This window comes from Dasypus novemcinctus, chromosome 1 (genome assembly GCF_030445035.2).
Source record: "Dasypus novemcinctus isolate mDasNov1 chromosome 1, mDasNov1.1.hap2, whole genome shotgun sequence".
In the NCBI taxonomy this organism is placed as follows: domain Eukaryota; kingdom Metazoa; phylum Chordata; class Mammalia; order Cingulata; family Dasypodidae; genus Dasypus; species Dasypus novemcinctus.
This window is the reverse complement of record NC_080673.1, coordinates 202,262,181-202,279,396: the sequence shown is the minus strand read 5'-3', so window position 1 is coordinate 202,279,396 and position 17,216 is coordinate 202,262,181. Positions and strand designations below refer to the sequence as shown.

The window sequence follows — 17,216 nt, the reverse complement described above, 5'->3', positions numbered from 1 at the left end:
AGAGGGACTAAAATGCTGGTAGTGGTTATTTAGAGAGATGGTTACGTGAGTGATTTTTTTTTGTTGTGTTATTTTTATTATGATTATTAGTTTTTAAATTAGATGTTCTCTGGCCAAACAGAACCTCCCTGTCTCTTGTTTAAATGCAGAGTGTCGTCAGCATGGGGCGGGGTGGGGGGACTTCCAAGCAGTTGTTTAAGGTGAGTGCTTAGCAGGTGCGCAATTAAAATCGTGGAGAAGGTGTGAACATCTTACCTCTCTTACGGCTCTTGAGGTCTCTTCATCTCGTTCTGCCTGTTACTCTTCTTTTCTTCCCAGCTGTGTGATCTTGGATGAGTTAATTAACCTCTCTGAGTCCCAGACTCTTACCTTTAAAAGATGGATGATATGACTGTCCTCGGGAGTTGCCAGACCTAAGTGACAAGCAAAACACATAGCAGGGTGCCGGGCCCCTGGAAGGAATCCATCAGCAGGAAGGCTCTTGCTCTCAGTCTTCACCTGGCCGGGGTGGGCCCCTGTTTCCATAGTGGGAGGGGCACAAATTCTAAGGCGGGTCCTGCCCCCGCCTCTCACGTGCTCTGGGAACCCGGGCCAGCCCCGCTTCGCTGGGCTCAGCGTCCTCACCTTTATTATTATTTTTAAAGATATATTTATTTATTTCTCTCTGCCCCCCCGACCCCAGTTGTCGGTTCTCTGTGTCTATTTGCTGCGTCTTCTTTTGTCTGCTTCTGTTGTTGTCAGCGGCACAGGAATCTGTGTTTCTTTTTGTTGCTTCATCTTGCTGTGTCAGCTCTCCGTGTGTGCAGCGCCATTCCTGGGCAGGCTGCACTCTCCCTTGCGCTGGGCGGCTCTCCTTACGGGGCACACTCCTTGCGCGTGGGGCGGCACTCCTTGCGCACATCAGCACTGTGCATTGGCCAGCTGCACACGGGTCAAGGAGGCCCGGGGTTTGAACCGCAGACCTCCCACATGGTAGATGGATGCCCTAACCACTGGGCCAAGTCTGCCGCCGGCTTCCTCATCTTTAGAAGAAGGGAATGTGCGGGGCCGAGCCGTTCATTCACCAGCATTTCCCAGCCTTGCCCCGCGCCAGGCCCGGGCACCGCAGAGCCCCCAGGGGAGAGCTGACATGCGGCGGTGCCGCAGCCTGCGCTGGAGGAGCTCACGGGCAGGCAGGGGGAGGCCTGGCCACCCTGAGGCCAGGACACTGCGTCGGAGGCGCGGGGATGAGGCGCTCGGAGGTCAGAGGTGCGCGAGAGCCTCTGTCCTGCTGTGGGGACCTGGGCATGGCTGAGGGGGCAGAGAGAGGATGGAGAAGTTTAGACAAAGCTCAGGGAATCGTCGGTCTGTAAAGTGGCTTCCTAGGCTGAGGCTCGACTGGGAATATTCTCTTCTAGCTCCGAATTACCTCCCGGATCCAGAAATGGACAGTGTCCTCCGCCGCTCGCCGGATTCTGAGCCTGGGGATGAGTGGTGGGCACAGACGACACACCTCGACCCTCGAAAGGTGAGTGCACACCCGCCACCTGCTGTTTAAATAAGCTCTCAAAGTGACAAAGGTCCACAGCCGGAGTGTACGGCTCAGCGAATTCTCAGAGTGCCCACACACATAAAACCAGCGCCCGGTCAAGCAACACCCCGTGGCCCCTCCGCTGCCCCCTCCTGGTCACTGCCCCTTCCCACACCCCCAAATGTGAACATCCCAACTTCTAACGTCGTATATTAGTTTTGCCCATTTTTGAACTTGATACTTTATCTAAATAGGATTACACAGGGCATGTTCTTCTGTGCTTGCTTTCTTTTGCTCAGTATTTTGTTTGTGAGTTTCATCTATGTTGTTACACGTGGCAGTAATTCTTTATCATCACTGTAGATAATTCCGTTATATGAGTATATTACAATTGATCCGTTCTACTGTTGAGAATGGATAAGTAAATTGTGGGTTGTTATTGGACTTGACAATTACAGGTCATGCTCCTAGAGACCTTCTTGGAGATATTTTTGGTGTGTATATGTTCTTCTGTCCGGCACATATGGACGTGAGGGAAGAATTACGAATAATAGGAGAGCAAGTGTTCAGGTTATAGTAGATACTTCCAAAGTTTCCCAAAGGAATTGCACCAGTTGTCCTTCCCAGCGGCAGTGCAAGAGCGTCCCGGCTGACACAGGTCCCCAGTACTTGGCGTTGCTGGTCCTTTACATTGCAGCTATTGGCTGCTTTACTTTCCATTTTCCTGATGACCACTGAGTGGAGGAGCTTTTCATGTTCGTTGCTCATTTGGGTTTGGATTTCCTCTATTGTAAAGGGCCTGTTCAAGACTCTGGTCTGTTTTTCTGAGTTGTCTTTTTCTTGTTGATTTAGGGATTCTTTATGCAGTCTCGATACAATAGATGCGTCTGTTATATGTTTGGAAAACTATGGCTTTACTTTTCATTCTATAACTGGACTCATACTTTGATGATCAGAAGTTCCTGATTTGAAAAGTGTGTCCATTTTGTCAATCTTCCCCTTTCTGACTAGTGCTTTTGGGGTCCTGGTTAAGAATTCTTCCCCTACTCCACGTTCATAAAAACTTCCTATGCTATCTTCTAGGAGTTTTATTGTAGTATCTTTCACAATTAGGTCTAAAATCCGCCTAGAAATGATTTTGTTTGTGGTTGAGATAGGAGTCAAGGTCCAGTGTTTCCTCTCTATATACACACCCAACTGACCCAGAGAAATCTAACCAAAAGACCGGCCTTTTACCACTTTGCACCACCAAAGGCAGTGGTCCTGGGTTCAGATTACTCTCCCACTCATAAACTACAATTGGCCATAATGTGACACCACTGACTTTGTGGATGTCAACGGGATGGGAATCACAGCAAAGCTGTGTCCAGTGGCCTTAAACAGGGGTCTGTACCAACGCCCCCATGAAGGTGTGCTCTTGGCCTTGGGGTGGATGCTGAGCCCTGAGCACAGGTGAATGTCATACCTGACAGGTCCTGGTCTTGTAACAGCCCTTGGGCATCAACTCCAGGTCCCCACGAGAGACACTCTTGGTTTAAAGAAAGACACGGCACAGAGAGGTCGTGGCCTGGGCTCCCCACCGTGATTTGATTGTCACTCACAGTCCTCATAGTCAGGTGTAGTTTACCCATCTGGTCGTTTTTGTAAGAAGCAATGTGCTCTGGCATTCCACATCTGTACTGGAATGTCCTCCTCCCAGCTGATGTTCCACGTTTATGTGAACCTACTACATCTCCAGGGCACCAGTGTCAGGGAAAGTCAACCTGTGTTTCCCTTCCCGCAGAGAAGGGAAGGGACCCCGTGATGGGACCCCTGCTCCGAGGGCATCTTTGATCTCTCCACACATGCACTCATCAGTTTCTGAACTCCATTCTGTGCTTTGATCTGTTCGTCTATCCTTGTGCCAATACCGCAGTGACTCCCTTATTGTAGTGTGTCACAGCCTTGGCATCTGGTAGTGTGAGGTCCCCAGCTGTGTCCTTAAGGAGCCCGGGCTCGGTCGTTTTCCATATATGTTTTAGAATCAGCTTGTCAATTTCCATAGAAAAATCTACTGGGATTTTGATTGGGGTTGCATTATATCTATAGATCAGTTTGGAGAGAATTGTTATGTTTACAATATTAAGTCTTCCAATTCATGAATATTGTATATCCTTCCATTTATTTAGGTTTGTTTGAATTTCTCCCTGAAATATTTTATGCCATTCTGTGTGGAGTTCTAATAAATTTTTGTTACTTTTATTCATTGGTATTTAATATGTTGTGATGCTATAGTAAATGGTATGTTTTAAAAATGTGACTTCCTAATTGTTTTCTTGTTGTGGTATAGAGAAATAAAACGTAATTTTGCATATTGACCTTCTGCCCACTGACTTTGCCAGATCAACTTATTAATTCTCAGTGTTTATCGGTAGATAACTTGGATGTTCTACATATACAGTCTTGTTATCTGTGAATAATGATGATTCCATTTCTTCCTTCCTAATCGTGATTACTTTTAGCTATATTTTTTGCCCATTGCATTATCTGAGCCCTCCACTAAAATGTTGAATCAAAGTTGTTATAGGGCTTATCTTTTACCCTTCCCAGTCTAAGAGGAAAAGTTTTCAAATATTTGCTCTTGTTTTTTTTTTTAAAGATACCCTTTATCAGACTGTAAAATTCCTCTTATTCTTAATTTGGTAAAAGTTTATCTTAAGTGGACATTGAATGTTATATTCTTTTTCTGGAACAATTAAAAGGATCATATGGTTTTTCTCCTTTTTCATTTACTGTGGTGAATCGTGTTGGCTGAATTTCAAATATTATGCCACTCTACATTCCTGGATATGACATATTGTTTATTTCATATATTGCTAGTTCCGATTTTCTGATCTTTTGTTTATGATTTATGCACTTATGTTCATGAGAGAGACGATTTGGAATTTTTCTTTGTTATAATATCCTTATCAGGTTTTGGTACCAGAATTTTGTTGGTCTCATGAAAGGAACTGGAAGTGTTCATGCATCTTGAAAGGCCTAATTGGTCTTATCGGTTATTTTAATGTTTAAAGCAGGGCTTCTTAAGCCTTTTTGCTCCACGGACCCTTTTGCCAGTCAGGTGAAAACCACGGACCCCTTCTCAGAATGTAGCAGCAGATAGTTTTATGAGTCAATTAACCTTGAGTCTAACAACTACTGTAACTTTGAAGAATGGATGAGCGTAAGTGGTCTTTTGAGATATGCAGCAACTGTAATGTGATATGAAATGAATGCTGCTGTAATTTATTGCATACATTCGTACATGAAGGAAATGCTAGATTTCAGTTCAAGGTCAGAGGAAATCAAGCTAATAAGTTGATTGTTTTCAATTCAAGCTCATGGGACCCCCTGAAATCTTCCTTGGTTACGAACACCTGGCTTAAAGTCGTTAGAGTCATTCACTACTGAAGTCATCCTGTCCTGGACATTTTTTAAAAAGGATATTTTATTTTAATTTTTTTATTTTAATTTTTTCAAAGAAACTTAGATTACATAAAATTTACACACAAAATATAGGGGATTTCCATATGCATCGCTCCCTAGCCCTCCCACATTTTCCCACTTGAGCAACATACTTCATTAGTGTGGTACATTTGTCGCAATTGATAAACACATCTTGGGGCATTGCCACTAAGCGATGATTATAGTTTACACTCTCTTCTGCACATTTTTACAACTTATGACATGATATATAATAGCCCATATCTGTCATTGAAATGTCATTCAGGATAATTCCAAGTCCCAAAAATGCCCCCAAATTATACCTATTTTTCCCTCTCCCTCCCCTAAGAACCTACAATGGCCACTGCCTCCACATTCATGATAAAATTTCTTTCTTTGCTAGGATCACAACAAGTATACAGTAGAATAACTGTGAGTCTACTCTACTCCAATCCTGAGGATTCTGGGATGGCGATGCCCACTCCACCTCTAACTGAGAGGTGGCTTAGGTCCCATGGGGCAGATGGATGGAACTATCTTAGTTGAAGTTGCAGACTCTCTCTGTTCCTTGTGATGGTCATTGTCATCATCATCTTCTTGTTAGTTGTTCTGGGTGAGTCCAATGAACTGGAGAGTAGGTGTTGCAAGTCTGTTGAGATTCTGACTGATGCATGGACAGCCCAGAGATTTAAGTCTCTTGGGCATACACCTATCAACTCAAGTACTAACTATAGGTTCAAATAGAAGGGGCAGCAGAGCCATGTGTAGGGAAACCACAATTGAGTCCAACTCTGTCACACTGGGGAGCATAAATTCCAAAGTAGGGCCCACTGGCAGGCTCCAAACTCCTGAGCTGTCTGCCCTGCCTATAGTGTCTGGATGTCTCTAGAGCCCTCAGGAGCCTGCTAGTTGAGGTAATATTTACTTGGCAGTCTATGAGTTCCTGCTGAGACGTGCATAAGCGTAACCTCTGAAATGACCTCCCGACTCACTTTGGAGTCTCTTAGCCATGTAAACTCATTTGTCTTTTTATCCTTTCCCCCTTTTGGTCAAGGTCTTTTTCCAGTTGCACTGCTAGTTGGTACTTGGTAGTAATCCCTTGGTGCCATGGAGGCTAATTCCGAGAAGTCATGTCCCATGCTAGGGGGAATGTAATGCATTTATACGCTGAGTTTTGGCTTAGAGAGAGCCCACATTTGAGCAACATGGAAGCTCTCAGGAGATAATGCCTAGGCACCCTATAATACTATGCTAAGATTCACTTTCAGAAGTAAAGTTTCATTACAATCAAGGATCCATCAGTGGTCCATTCTCCTTAACTAGTCTCTGCTCCTGTACTCAGGTTATTCTTGCTATCCCAGAGAATTTGGCAAAGCTCCCCAGGATGGAAATTTGATATTTCTTTAGTTGTTGTAGATCTCCAGCCATTGTGACAATACCCCATGAACACTTGAGCACATTCATATGCCTAATAGGTATGCCCCAGGTGAACCTCCTCCCATACATCCCCCCTCTTTGACACCCCGCACCAATATCCTCCCCTGACACAGTTGTAACCCTTCTGTGGTCCAAAATAACTGAATACAATTAATAGGAAAATGATATAATGTTAGTTTTAAAAATAATGAATAAAACACAAAAAATTTTTTAAAGTTTAAAATAAAGAAAAAAATAAAAAATACAAAGTGTAAAATTTTAAAAATTTAAACATTATGTCTTTTATCACGGTAAGATCTATTGTCTTGCATGTACAGGATCATTTGTTTCCATTTATTCACTAAGAGTCTAATTTTTTTCATTTGTTCAAAGACGTTTTAGGTTACAGAAAAGTCACATACAGAATATAGGTGATTCCCATATACCCGACACCCTGTACCTTTTCTCCTTTCCCCTATTAATGACATTTTACATGTGGATGGTACATTTGTTACAATGGATGTACAAATATTGAAACATTGCTACTAGCCATGGTCAATGATTTACATTGTGGTTAACATTTTGGACCGCACACTTTCATAGATTTTGATGAAATTTAACATGGTCTATATCCACCCTTGCAAGATCATGTAGAGCAATTCCATCACCCCCAAAATGTCCCATATCCTATATATTCTATTCCTCCCTCCCTCTCCCCTAGGGACCCACGGTAACCACCAAGATTAACTCATTGAAGGGCCAGATTCATAGTGATTTGCAACAACATTGAGGGCTTGACATACTGGCTTGTCCTCCCCTATTAGGCTCTGCCTATGCTCTCGACAGGCTCATGTCTCTCTATTTGTGAACACAGCGGGACTCCCCAGGATGAAAGTCCAAAATCTTTCCACTCATTATGTGAGCCTCCACCCCCGGTACAACACACTATGACAAGATGAACACTACACACTCCCTAGAAGCCTGTTCCAGGGACGACCTGTCCTGCGTGCCCCCCACATTCCAACCCCTTAAACCAGTAACCCTTCCCTGACATATTTTCCAAAAGAACATTCCCAATCTTGTAGTTTCAGCCACATACCTGCAAATCCCAAGAGTTGGCATGCTCCATCCCCCAACTCTCCCCCCAATTCCATGGACAGTCTAACCCACGTCCCCACCCTACCCCCTTACAGATCAGCACCTCCCAGCCCAATAGCATCTCTGCCCCACTGTCATGCCCATCCACTGCCCAACTACACCCTTCCACCTTATCATAGATTTTGCCCATGTGGGCAGTGACTTGCAATCTTCTTCTCCCTCACTGTCTCCTGTAAACCTGTCTTCCAGATTCTAGCTTTGTGATCCTGCTCAATCTGCTTAATTCATATCAGTGAGGTCATGCAATATTTGTCCTTCCGTGTCTGGCTTGCTTCATTCAACATAAGGTCTTCAAGATTCTCCCATGTTATCCCACGTGTTAATACTGCATTCCTTCTTATAGCTGAGTAATATTCCATTGCATGTACGTACCACAATTTGTTTATCCATCTGTTGATGGACATTTGGGTGGTTTCCAACTTTTGGCAATAGTGAATAATGCCGCCCTGAACATTGGTGTGCATATATCTGTTCGTGTCCTTGCTTTCAGTTCTTCTGGGTATATAACCGGCAGTGGGATTGCTGGATTATACGGCAGTTCTATAGTTACCATTCTATATTCCCACCAGCAGTGGATAAATTTCTCATTCCTCCACATCCTCTCCAACACTTGTAGTCCTCTGTTTTTCTAATAGCTGCCAGTCTAATGGGTATAAGAGAATATCTCATTGTAGTTTTGATTTGTATTTCCCCAATAGCTGGTGATGTTGAGCATGTTTTCTGGTGCTCTTTAGCCATTTATATTTCCTCTTTGGAGAAGTGTCTATTCAAATCTCTTGCCCATTTTTTTAGATTTTTTTTTATTTCAATTTTAAAGATCTTTTGTATTTTGTTATTTTTTAAATTATCATTATTTCATTTTCTTATTAATTGTATTTGGTTATTTTGTTGGCTTCATTTTCAAAGATGTTTTAGATCACAGAAGGATTACAGCTGTGACAGGGGAGGATCATTGATGTGGGATGCCAATGATGGGAGATGCATGGGAGGAGGTTCACCTGGGGCATGCCTATAAGGCATGTGAATGTTTTCAGGTGCTCATGGTGCATTGCCAGGGTGGGTGGAGATCCACACGATATCTGAAAGAATATCAAATTCCCATCCTGGGAATTCTGCCACATTCTCGAATGGGATAGCGAGAATCCCCCAAGTACAGGGGCTAGTGAAGGAGGATGGACCATTGCACCAGGCCCTTGATATTGGTGATTGTACTTATGAACCTTTTGTTTTGAAATTGAAACTTAGTCTAGTATTATAGGTTGCCTAAGAGTTACCTCCTGAGAGTCCCCTTGTTGCTCAAATGTGGCCTCTCTCTAAGTTAAACTGAGTTTATAAATGTATTATCTTCCCCTCTGGCATGGGACATAAATCCCGTAGGGATGAGCTTTCCTGGAACCTAGGGATGACTACCAAGTGCCAACTAGCAATGCAGCTGGAAAAAGACCTTGATCAAATGGGGAAAAGGGTAAAGACAAATGAGTATGTATGTCTAACAGGTTATACTTACGCATATCTGAGCAGGATCTTATTGACTGCCACAGTAAATATTGCCTCAAATAGTGGGGCTCTTGAGTCTTGCCCATTTGCGAATGGGTTGCTTGTCTTTTTATTTTCAAGGTGTAGGATTTCTTTATATACACTGGATATTAGGCCCCTACCAAATATATGGTTACCAAATATTTTCTTCCATTGAGTAGGCTGCCTTTTCACTTTGATAAACTCCTTTGAGGTACAAAAGTTTTTATTTTTGAGGAGGTCCCATTCATTTATCTATTTTTTCTTTCATTGCTTGTGCTTTGGGTATAAAGTTTGTGAAACCATTTCCTAGTACAAGATCCTATAGATGCTTCCCTATATTATTTTCTAGGAGCTTTATGGCCTTGGCTCTATATTTCGATCTTTGATCCATCTTGAGTTAATTTTTGTGTAAGGTGGGAGATAGTATTCCTCTCTCATTCTTTTAGATATGGATATCCAGTTCTCCAAGCACCATTTTTTGAAGAGGCCAGTCTCTCCTAGTTGAGTGGGCCTGTTGCTTTGTTGAATACCTGGTGACTGTATATATAGGCATCTATATCAGAACTCTCAATACAGTTCCATTGGTCAATATTCTATCCTTGTGCCAATACCAGGCAGCTTTGACCACTGCAGCCTTGTAGAATGTTTTAAAGTCAGTGTGATTCTTCTGATTTCATTTTTCTTTTTCAGTTTATCTTTGACTATTTGGGGCCCCTTGCCTTTCCAAATAGTTAGCTTTTTCAATTCAGTAAAAAATGCTGTGATAATTTTTATAATTGCATTAAATCTGTAAATCAATGGGTAGGATAGACATCTTAATGATGTTTAGTCTTCCTATCCATAAACAGGGAATATTCTTCCATTTATTTAAGTCTTCCTTGATTTCCTTTAACAGTGTTGTGTAGTTTTCTACATATAAGTCATTTACATCTTTAGGTAAATTTATTCCTATTTTAGTTGCTATTGTAAATGGGATTTTTTTCCTTTTTTCTTCCTTAGATTGCTCATTATTGGTGTACAGAAATGCTACTGATTTTTGCACATTGATCTTATAACCTGCCTCTTTACTGAACTCATTTATAAGCTCTAGAAACTTTGTTGTAGATTTCTCAGGGCTTTCTATGTATAGGATCACGTCATCTGCAAATAGTGAAATTTTTACTTCTCCCTTTCCCAATTTGGATGCCTTTTATACCTTTTTCTTGCCTAAGTGCTTGAGCAAGTGCTTCTAACACAGTGTTAAACAAGAGCAGTGACAGTGGGCATCCGTGTCTTGTTCCTGGTCTTAGAGGAAGTTTTAGCATTTCACCATTGAATATAATGTTAATGGGTTTTTCATATATACACTTTATCATGTTGAGGAAATTTCCTTCTATTCCTATCTTTTGAAGTTTTTATCAGGAAAGGGTGCTGTATTTTGTCAAATGCTCTTTCTGCATCTATAGAGATGATTGTGTGATTTTTTCCTTTTGATCCCCTTATGTGGTTTATTACTGATTGATTTTCTTACGTTGAGCCATCCTTACATACCAGGGACGAAACCCACTTGGTCATGGTGTATAATTCATTTGATGTGTTGTTTAATACAATTAACAACTATTTTGTTGAGGATTTTAGCATCTAGATTCATTAGAGAGATTGGTCTATAGTTTTCCTTTCTCGAGGCATCTTTGTTTGGCTTTGATATTAGGGTGATGTTGGCATCATAGAATGAGTTAGGCAATGTGCTCTCCACTTCTGTTTTTTGGAAGAGTTTAAGCAGGATTGGTGTTAGTTCTTTCCAGAATGTTTGGTAGAATTACCTGTGAAGTCATCTGGTCCTGGGCTCTTCTTAGTTGGGAGGTTTTTGATAACTAATCCTATCTCATTTCTTGTGATTGTTCTGTTGAGTTCATTAATTTCTTCTTTCATCAATGTAGGCTGTTTGTGTGTTTCTAGGAATTTGGCTATTTTCTCTAAGTTATCTATCTTGTTGGTATACAATTGTTCAGAGTATTCTCTTATGATACTCTTTATTTCTATGGGGTCAGTGAGATACTCCCTTCCTCATTTCTCATTTTATGTATTTGGAAATTTTTTCTTGTGCTGTTCAAAGTTATGGATTTAATTTTGTTAGTAGAGATAGGAATATTCAGATTTTCTATTTACTTTTGATAAATCATTTTTCTAGTAATAAAATTTATGGCATCTAAATTTTCCAGTCTAATGGAATAAAATGGTTTATGATTTTGTGATCTTTTCTTAATTTCAGTGGGGTCTATACTGACTTTTTGTTGTTGTTGTTATTTGTATCTTTCTTCTTGATCATTTTTTCTAGAGGTTTTGACAAATTTAAAGTAATTCAAAGAATAATTTTTGGTCACATTAATTCATTATATTAGAATTCTAGTTCACTGATTTCTTTTTTTCTTAATTAAAGAAGTTGTGGGTTTACAGAAGAATCATGGCATAAAATGCAGGGTTCCCATATATCACCCAATTAGACAAGAAAAGTCTTGCATTGGTTAAAATTGTTGCAGTTGTACTAACTACAGTTCATGGCTTGCCTTAGGGATCACTGTATTTTGTATTATATAGTTCCTATGGTTTTTTTTAAAAAGTTTATTCTAGTAGTATATGCAGCCTAAAATTTCCCCTTTTAACCTCATTCAAATGTATAATTCAGTGCTGTTAATTATGTTCACAATATTGTACTACCATTACCACCACCCATTACCATCCAAAACTTTTTCATCATTCCATATAGAAGCGCTGTACAATTTAAGCCATAACTCCCTATTTCCTATCCTCACCCCATCCCCTGTTAACCTCTATTCTAGATTCTCATTCTTTGCGTTTGCTTATTATAATTATTTAATATTAGTGAAATCATACAATATTTGTTGCTTTGTATCGACTTATTTTAAAAACTCAACATGATGTCTTCAAGGTTCATCTGTGTTGTTGCATGTATCAGAACTTCATCCCTTTCTACGGCTGAATAATATTCCAATGTATATAAATACCACAATTTGTTTTTCTATTCATCAGTTAATGAACAATTGGATTGCTTCAGTCCTGTGGCAATTGTGAATGATGCCGCTATGAATCAGTGTACAAATATTTGATTGAGAACCTGCTTTCGGTTCCTTTATGTATATACCTGGAAATGGGATTGCCAGATCATATGATAAGTCTATACTTAACTTTCTGAGGATTCATCCATCTGTTTTCTGTAGTGACTGCACCATTTCACATTTCCACCAACAATGAATGTATTTCTATTTCTTGACATCCACTCCAATACTTGCAATTTTCTATTATTATTTTTTAATAGCAGCCATTCTAGTGGATATGAAATGATGTTTTATTGTGGTTTTTATTTGCCCGTTCTAATGGCTAATGATTTTGAACATCTTCTCATGTGTTTTTCGTCTACTTATATATCCTCTTTGGAGAAATGTTTACTTAAGTCTTTTGCCCATTTTAAAAATTGGGTTGTTTGTATTTTTATTGATGAGTGGTAGGATTTCTTTAAATATTCTGGATATTAAACCCTTACCAGATGTGTGGTTTCCAAATATTTTCTCCCGTGGTATGGATTGTCTTTTGCTTTCATGATAAAATCCTTTGATGCGCAAAGTTTTTACATTTGATAAGGTCCCATTCATCTATTTTTTTCTTTCATTGTTTGTGCTCTGGGTGTAAAATCTAAGAAACCATTGCCTAACAATGATTGGTTTGATGCTTTCCTATGTTTTCTTCTAGGAGTTTACTAGTTTTGGCTCTTATATTTAGGTTTTTTATCCATTTTGTGTTGATTTTTGTATATGGTATGAGGTAGGGACCCACTTTCATTCTTTTGCATATGGATTTCCAGTTTTCCCAGCACCATTCCCAATTGAGTGTTCTTTTCCCCTTTGTCAAACATCAGTTGGCCATAAAAGTGAGAGTTGATTTCTGAACTCTGAACTTGATTCCATTGTTCTATGTGTATATCCTTGTGCCAGTACCATGCTGTCGTGATTACTTGAGGCTTTGTAATAAGTTCTAAGACTGAGGAAACATAGATCCTCCAACTTCATTCTTTTTTAAGATGGCTTTGGCTATACAGGACTCCTTTTCCTTCCATATAAATTTGATAGTTGGCTTTTCCAAAATTGTTGGAATTTTTATTGAAATTGTTGAATCTGTAAATTACTTTAGCAGAATTGCCTTCTTAACAATGATTACTCTTTTCATCCATATTTTTTATTTCTTTGTTTTATATGTTCAATCCTTTACATCTTGGTGAGATTTATTCCTAGATATTGGATTATTTTATTTGCTATTGAAATGGAGTTTTTTCTTTCTTGATTTTTCTTCTAATTTTTCATTATTAGTGTATAGAAACACTAATGATTTTTGGGTGTTGATCTTGTACCCTACCACTTTGATGAATTCATTTATTAACTCAAGGAGGTTTATTGTACAATTTTCAGGATTTCCTGTATATAAGATCATGTCATCTGCAAATAAGGAAATCTTTACTTCTTCCTCTCTAATTTAGATGCCTTTATTTCTTTTTCTTGCATAATTGCTCATGCAAGAGCTTCAACTGCAGTGTTAAATAATTGTGGTGACAGTGGGCATCTTTGTCTACTTCCTGATCTTAGAGGGAAAGATTTCAGTCTTTCACCATTAAGTATGTTGTTAGCTGTAGATTTTCCATAAATGCCCTTTATCATGTTGAGGGAATTTCTATTCCTAGTTTTCTAAGTGTTTATATCAAGAAGGGTGTTGAATTAGGTCAAATGCCTTTTCTGTAAAAATGAGATGATCATGTGCCATTTTCTTCAATCTTTTAATGTATTACATGAATTGATTTTCTTATGTTGAACTACCCTTGCATACCTGGAGTAATCTCACGTGATCATGGTGTGTAATTGTTTTAATATGCTGTCAGATTCAGTTTGCTAGTATTTTGTTGAGGATTTTTACATCTATATTCATAAGAGAAATTGGTGTATTATACTCTTTTTGTGGAACCTTTATATGGCTTTGGTATATGGATGATGTTGACCTCATAAAACAAATTAAGAAGTGTTCCCTCTTCAATTATTTGCAGGAGTTTGACAAGATTTGGTGTTCATTCTTCCTGGAATATTTGGTGAAATTTCCCTGTGAGGCCATCTTGTCCTGGGCTTTTCTTCGTTGAGAGGTTTTTAATGACTGATTCAATCTCTTTCCTAGTTCATTGTTTATTGACATCTTCTATTTTCTCTTGAGTCAGTATAGATAGTTTGTGTGTATAGTGGTTTGAAGACAAATGTACCCCAGAAAAACATATCAAAATCTATTCTGTTCCTGTGGATGTGATCCCATTGTAAGAAGGATCTTTTGGTGAATTACTTCAGTTAAGATATGGTCCACCTCAGGATGTGTCTTAATCCTGTTACTGGAGTCCTTTATAAGCTGAATGAAATTCAGACAGAGAGGGAAAGTCAGAGGCAGCAGCCAAAGGTTGAACATCCATGGAATCTGGAAGAGAATGGAGAGACCAGGAGACACTGCTATATGTCTTGCCATGTGGCAAGCTAAGGACCAAGGATTGCCAACAGCCAGCCCCAGGACACCTCAGTCTTTGGGTAGAAAGTATTGCCATGAGGATGACTTGATTTGGGCTTTCTTTTTTGCTTTGAATAATGGAAACAAATGACCACTGTTTAAGCTGACCCATTGCATGGTATTTTCTTGAGCAGCCAAGGAAACTAAAGGAGTCTGTTTCTAAGAATTTGTCCTTTTCATCTAATTTATCTAGTTTTTGGTGTACAGTTGTTCATATTATCCTCTTATAATCCTTTTTATTCCTGTGGGGTCAGCAGTAATGTGATGGTTAAGTTAATGTGTCAATTCAGCAAGGTAATTGTGCCCAGTTGTTTGATTAAGCAAGCACTGGGCTAATTGTAATACAAGGACATTTATGGACTTTAGACATCAGTGAGCTCATTGCATAGATGGCTGATTACATCAACAATCAATCAAGAAGAAGAGAGAGAGAACTTGTCAGTTTTGATCCTGGAGCCCTGGGGAGAGATGAGCCATTCACCTGATAGTTTGTAACTGAGCAGCTGATAAGGCCTGGAAGGAAACAAGCCCTATGCCAGGCTGATATAGGAAGCCCTGAGAGAGAGCCCTATGCCAGCCTACAGATGAGATTAGAAGAAGCTGGGGCCATGGGGCCTTAAGAAGAAGAAGGAAGGAGAGACCAGGCAGAGATTGCCTGCCATCTTGCTTCAGGATGTGGCAACTGACTTTGGTGAAAAAGGAGCCTTGAGTTGGACTCTTTAGGGCCTTGTAATTGTAAGCTTTTACATAAAATAAATACCCTTTTAAAAGCCAATAGATTTTTGGTACTTTGCATCAGCACCCCTTCGACTGATTAATATAAGTAATATCACCCTTTTCATTTCAGATTTTAGTTATTTGTGTACTCACACTTTTTTCTTTGTCAGCCTATCTAAAGATTTGGCTATTTTATTGATCTTTTCAAATAATTAAGGTTTGGTTTTGTGATTCTATTATTTTTCATTCTATATTTCATTTATCTTCACTCTAGTCTTTTTTATTTCCTTCATTTTCCTTACTTTGGATTTAGTGTGCTCTTCCTTCTCTAGATCCTCGAGTTTTGAGATAAGGTTTCTGATTTGAAATCTTTCTTCTTTTTTAATGTAAACAGTTAGAGATATAATTTCCCTCTCAGCACTGCCTTTGCTGCATCCTATAAGTTTTGATATGTTGTGTTTTCATTTTTATTCGCCTCAAGTTATTGTCCAATTTCCTTGTGATTTCCCAATTAGCCCACTGTTTGAGTACATGGTCTAATTTAACATATTTGTGAGTTTTCCATTTTTCTTCTGTTATTGATTTCTAGCCTCATTCTGTTGTGATTGGAAAAGATACATTATGTGGTATCAATACTTTTTAATTGATTGAAACTTGTTTTGTGATCTAATATCCCAGAGAATGATCCATTTGCACTAAAGAAGAATGTTGTATTCTTTTGCTGTTGGGTCTGGCAGATCTAGTTGGAATAGATTAATGTTCAAGTTTTATATTTCCTTTTTGATCTTCCATCTAGATGGTCTATCCACTATTGAAAGAAGTATACTCGAGTCTCCTATTATTAATAAAGTAGAACTATCTATTTTCCCTTTGATATCTGTCAATATTTGCTTTATATATTTTGGGGCTCTTTTGTTAGGGGCATATGTACTCATAATTGTTATGTATCCTTGTTTAACTGAACACTTTATCAGTATAGAATGACCTTCATTGTCCCTTATAACCATTTTTTGACTTAAAGTCTCTTTTATCTGATATTAGTATAGCCACCCCAGCTCTCTTTTGGTTGCTACTTGCCTGGTATACTTTTTCTATCCTTTCACTTTCCACCTACTTATTTCTTTGAATTTAAGGTAAGTCTCTTGTAAGTAGCGTATAGCTGGGTCATGCTTTTTAAAATCCATTCTGTTACTCTCTGCCTTTTGATTGGAGGGTTAATTCCATTTACATTTAAATTCACCACTGATAACACTGGACTTTCTTCTGCCATCTTTCTATTTAGCCTTTGTAAGCCACACCTTTGTTGTCCCTAAATTCTTCTGTTAATGTCTACTTTCATATTTATTTGATTTTTGTATTGTACCATATTGAGTCCCTTCTCATTTCCTTCTGGACATATTTTTCATTTATTTTCTTTGTGGTTACCGTGGAGTTAAAATGCAACATCTTAAATATATAACCATCATATTTAATTAGATACCAACTTTACTTGAATAGCATAGGCATACACTCTTCCTATACCCCTCTGTCCCCCTCCTCTTTGGTATTTGTTACAAATTATATTTTATGTCCAAAACTATAGAATTAACATTACTTTTTATATATTTACATTTTAGTACCTATAAGAAGTACCAGATGGAGTTACATACAAAAAAAATACAATATGATAGTACTGGATTTCTAATTACCCATATGGTAAATGTACCTGAAGTCTTTATTTCTTTATGCCCCTTTGATCCACTGTCTAGAGTCCCTTCCTTTCAGTCTGAAGAACTCCCTTTACATTGCTTCTAGGATAGGTCTAGTGGGTGATGAACTCCCTCAGCTTTGTTTATCTTGGAATGTCTTC

At 39.1% G+C, this 17,216-nt stretch overlaps 1 protein-coding gene across 2 annotated transcripts in view; it reads left to right on the top strand.

Moving 5' to 3' along the window:
• The window catches only part of C1H4orf50 (chromosome 1 C4orf50 homolog), a 149,793-nt gene that overhangs the window by 62,173 nt on the left and 70,404 nt on the right, over nt 1–17,216 (top strand). For both annotated transcript variants that reach the window (XM_058301227.2, XM_071217390.1), the window contains exon 11: nt 1,398–1,507. In XM_058301227.2, the coding sequence (XP_058157210.1) occupies nt 1,398–1,507 (110 nt within the window). The remainder of the gene's footprint in view (nt 1–1,397; nt 1,508–17,216) is intronic.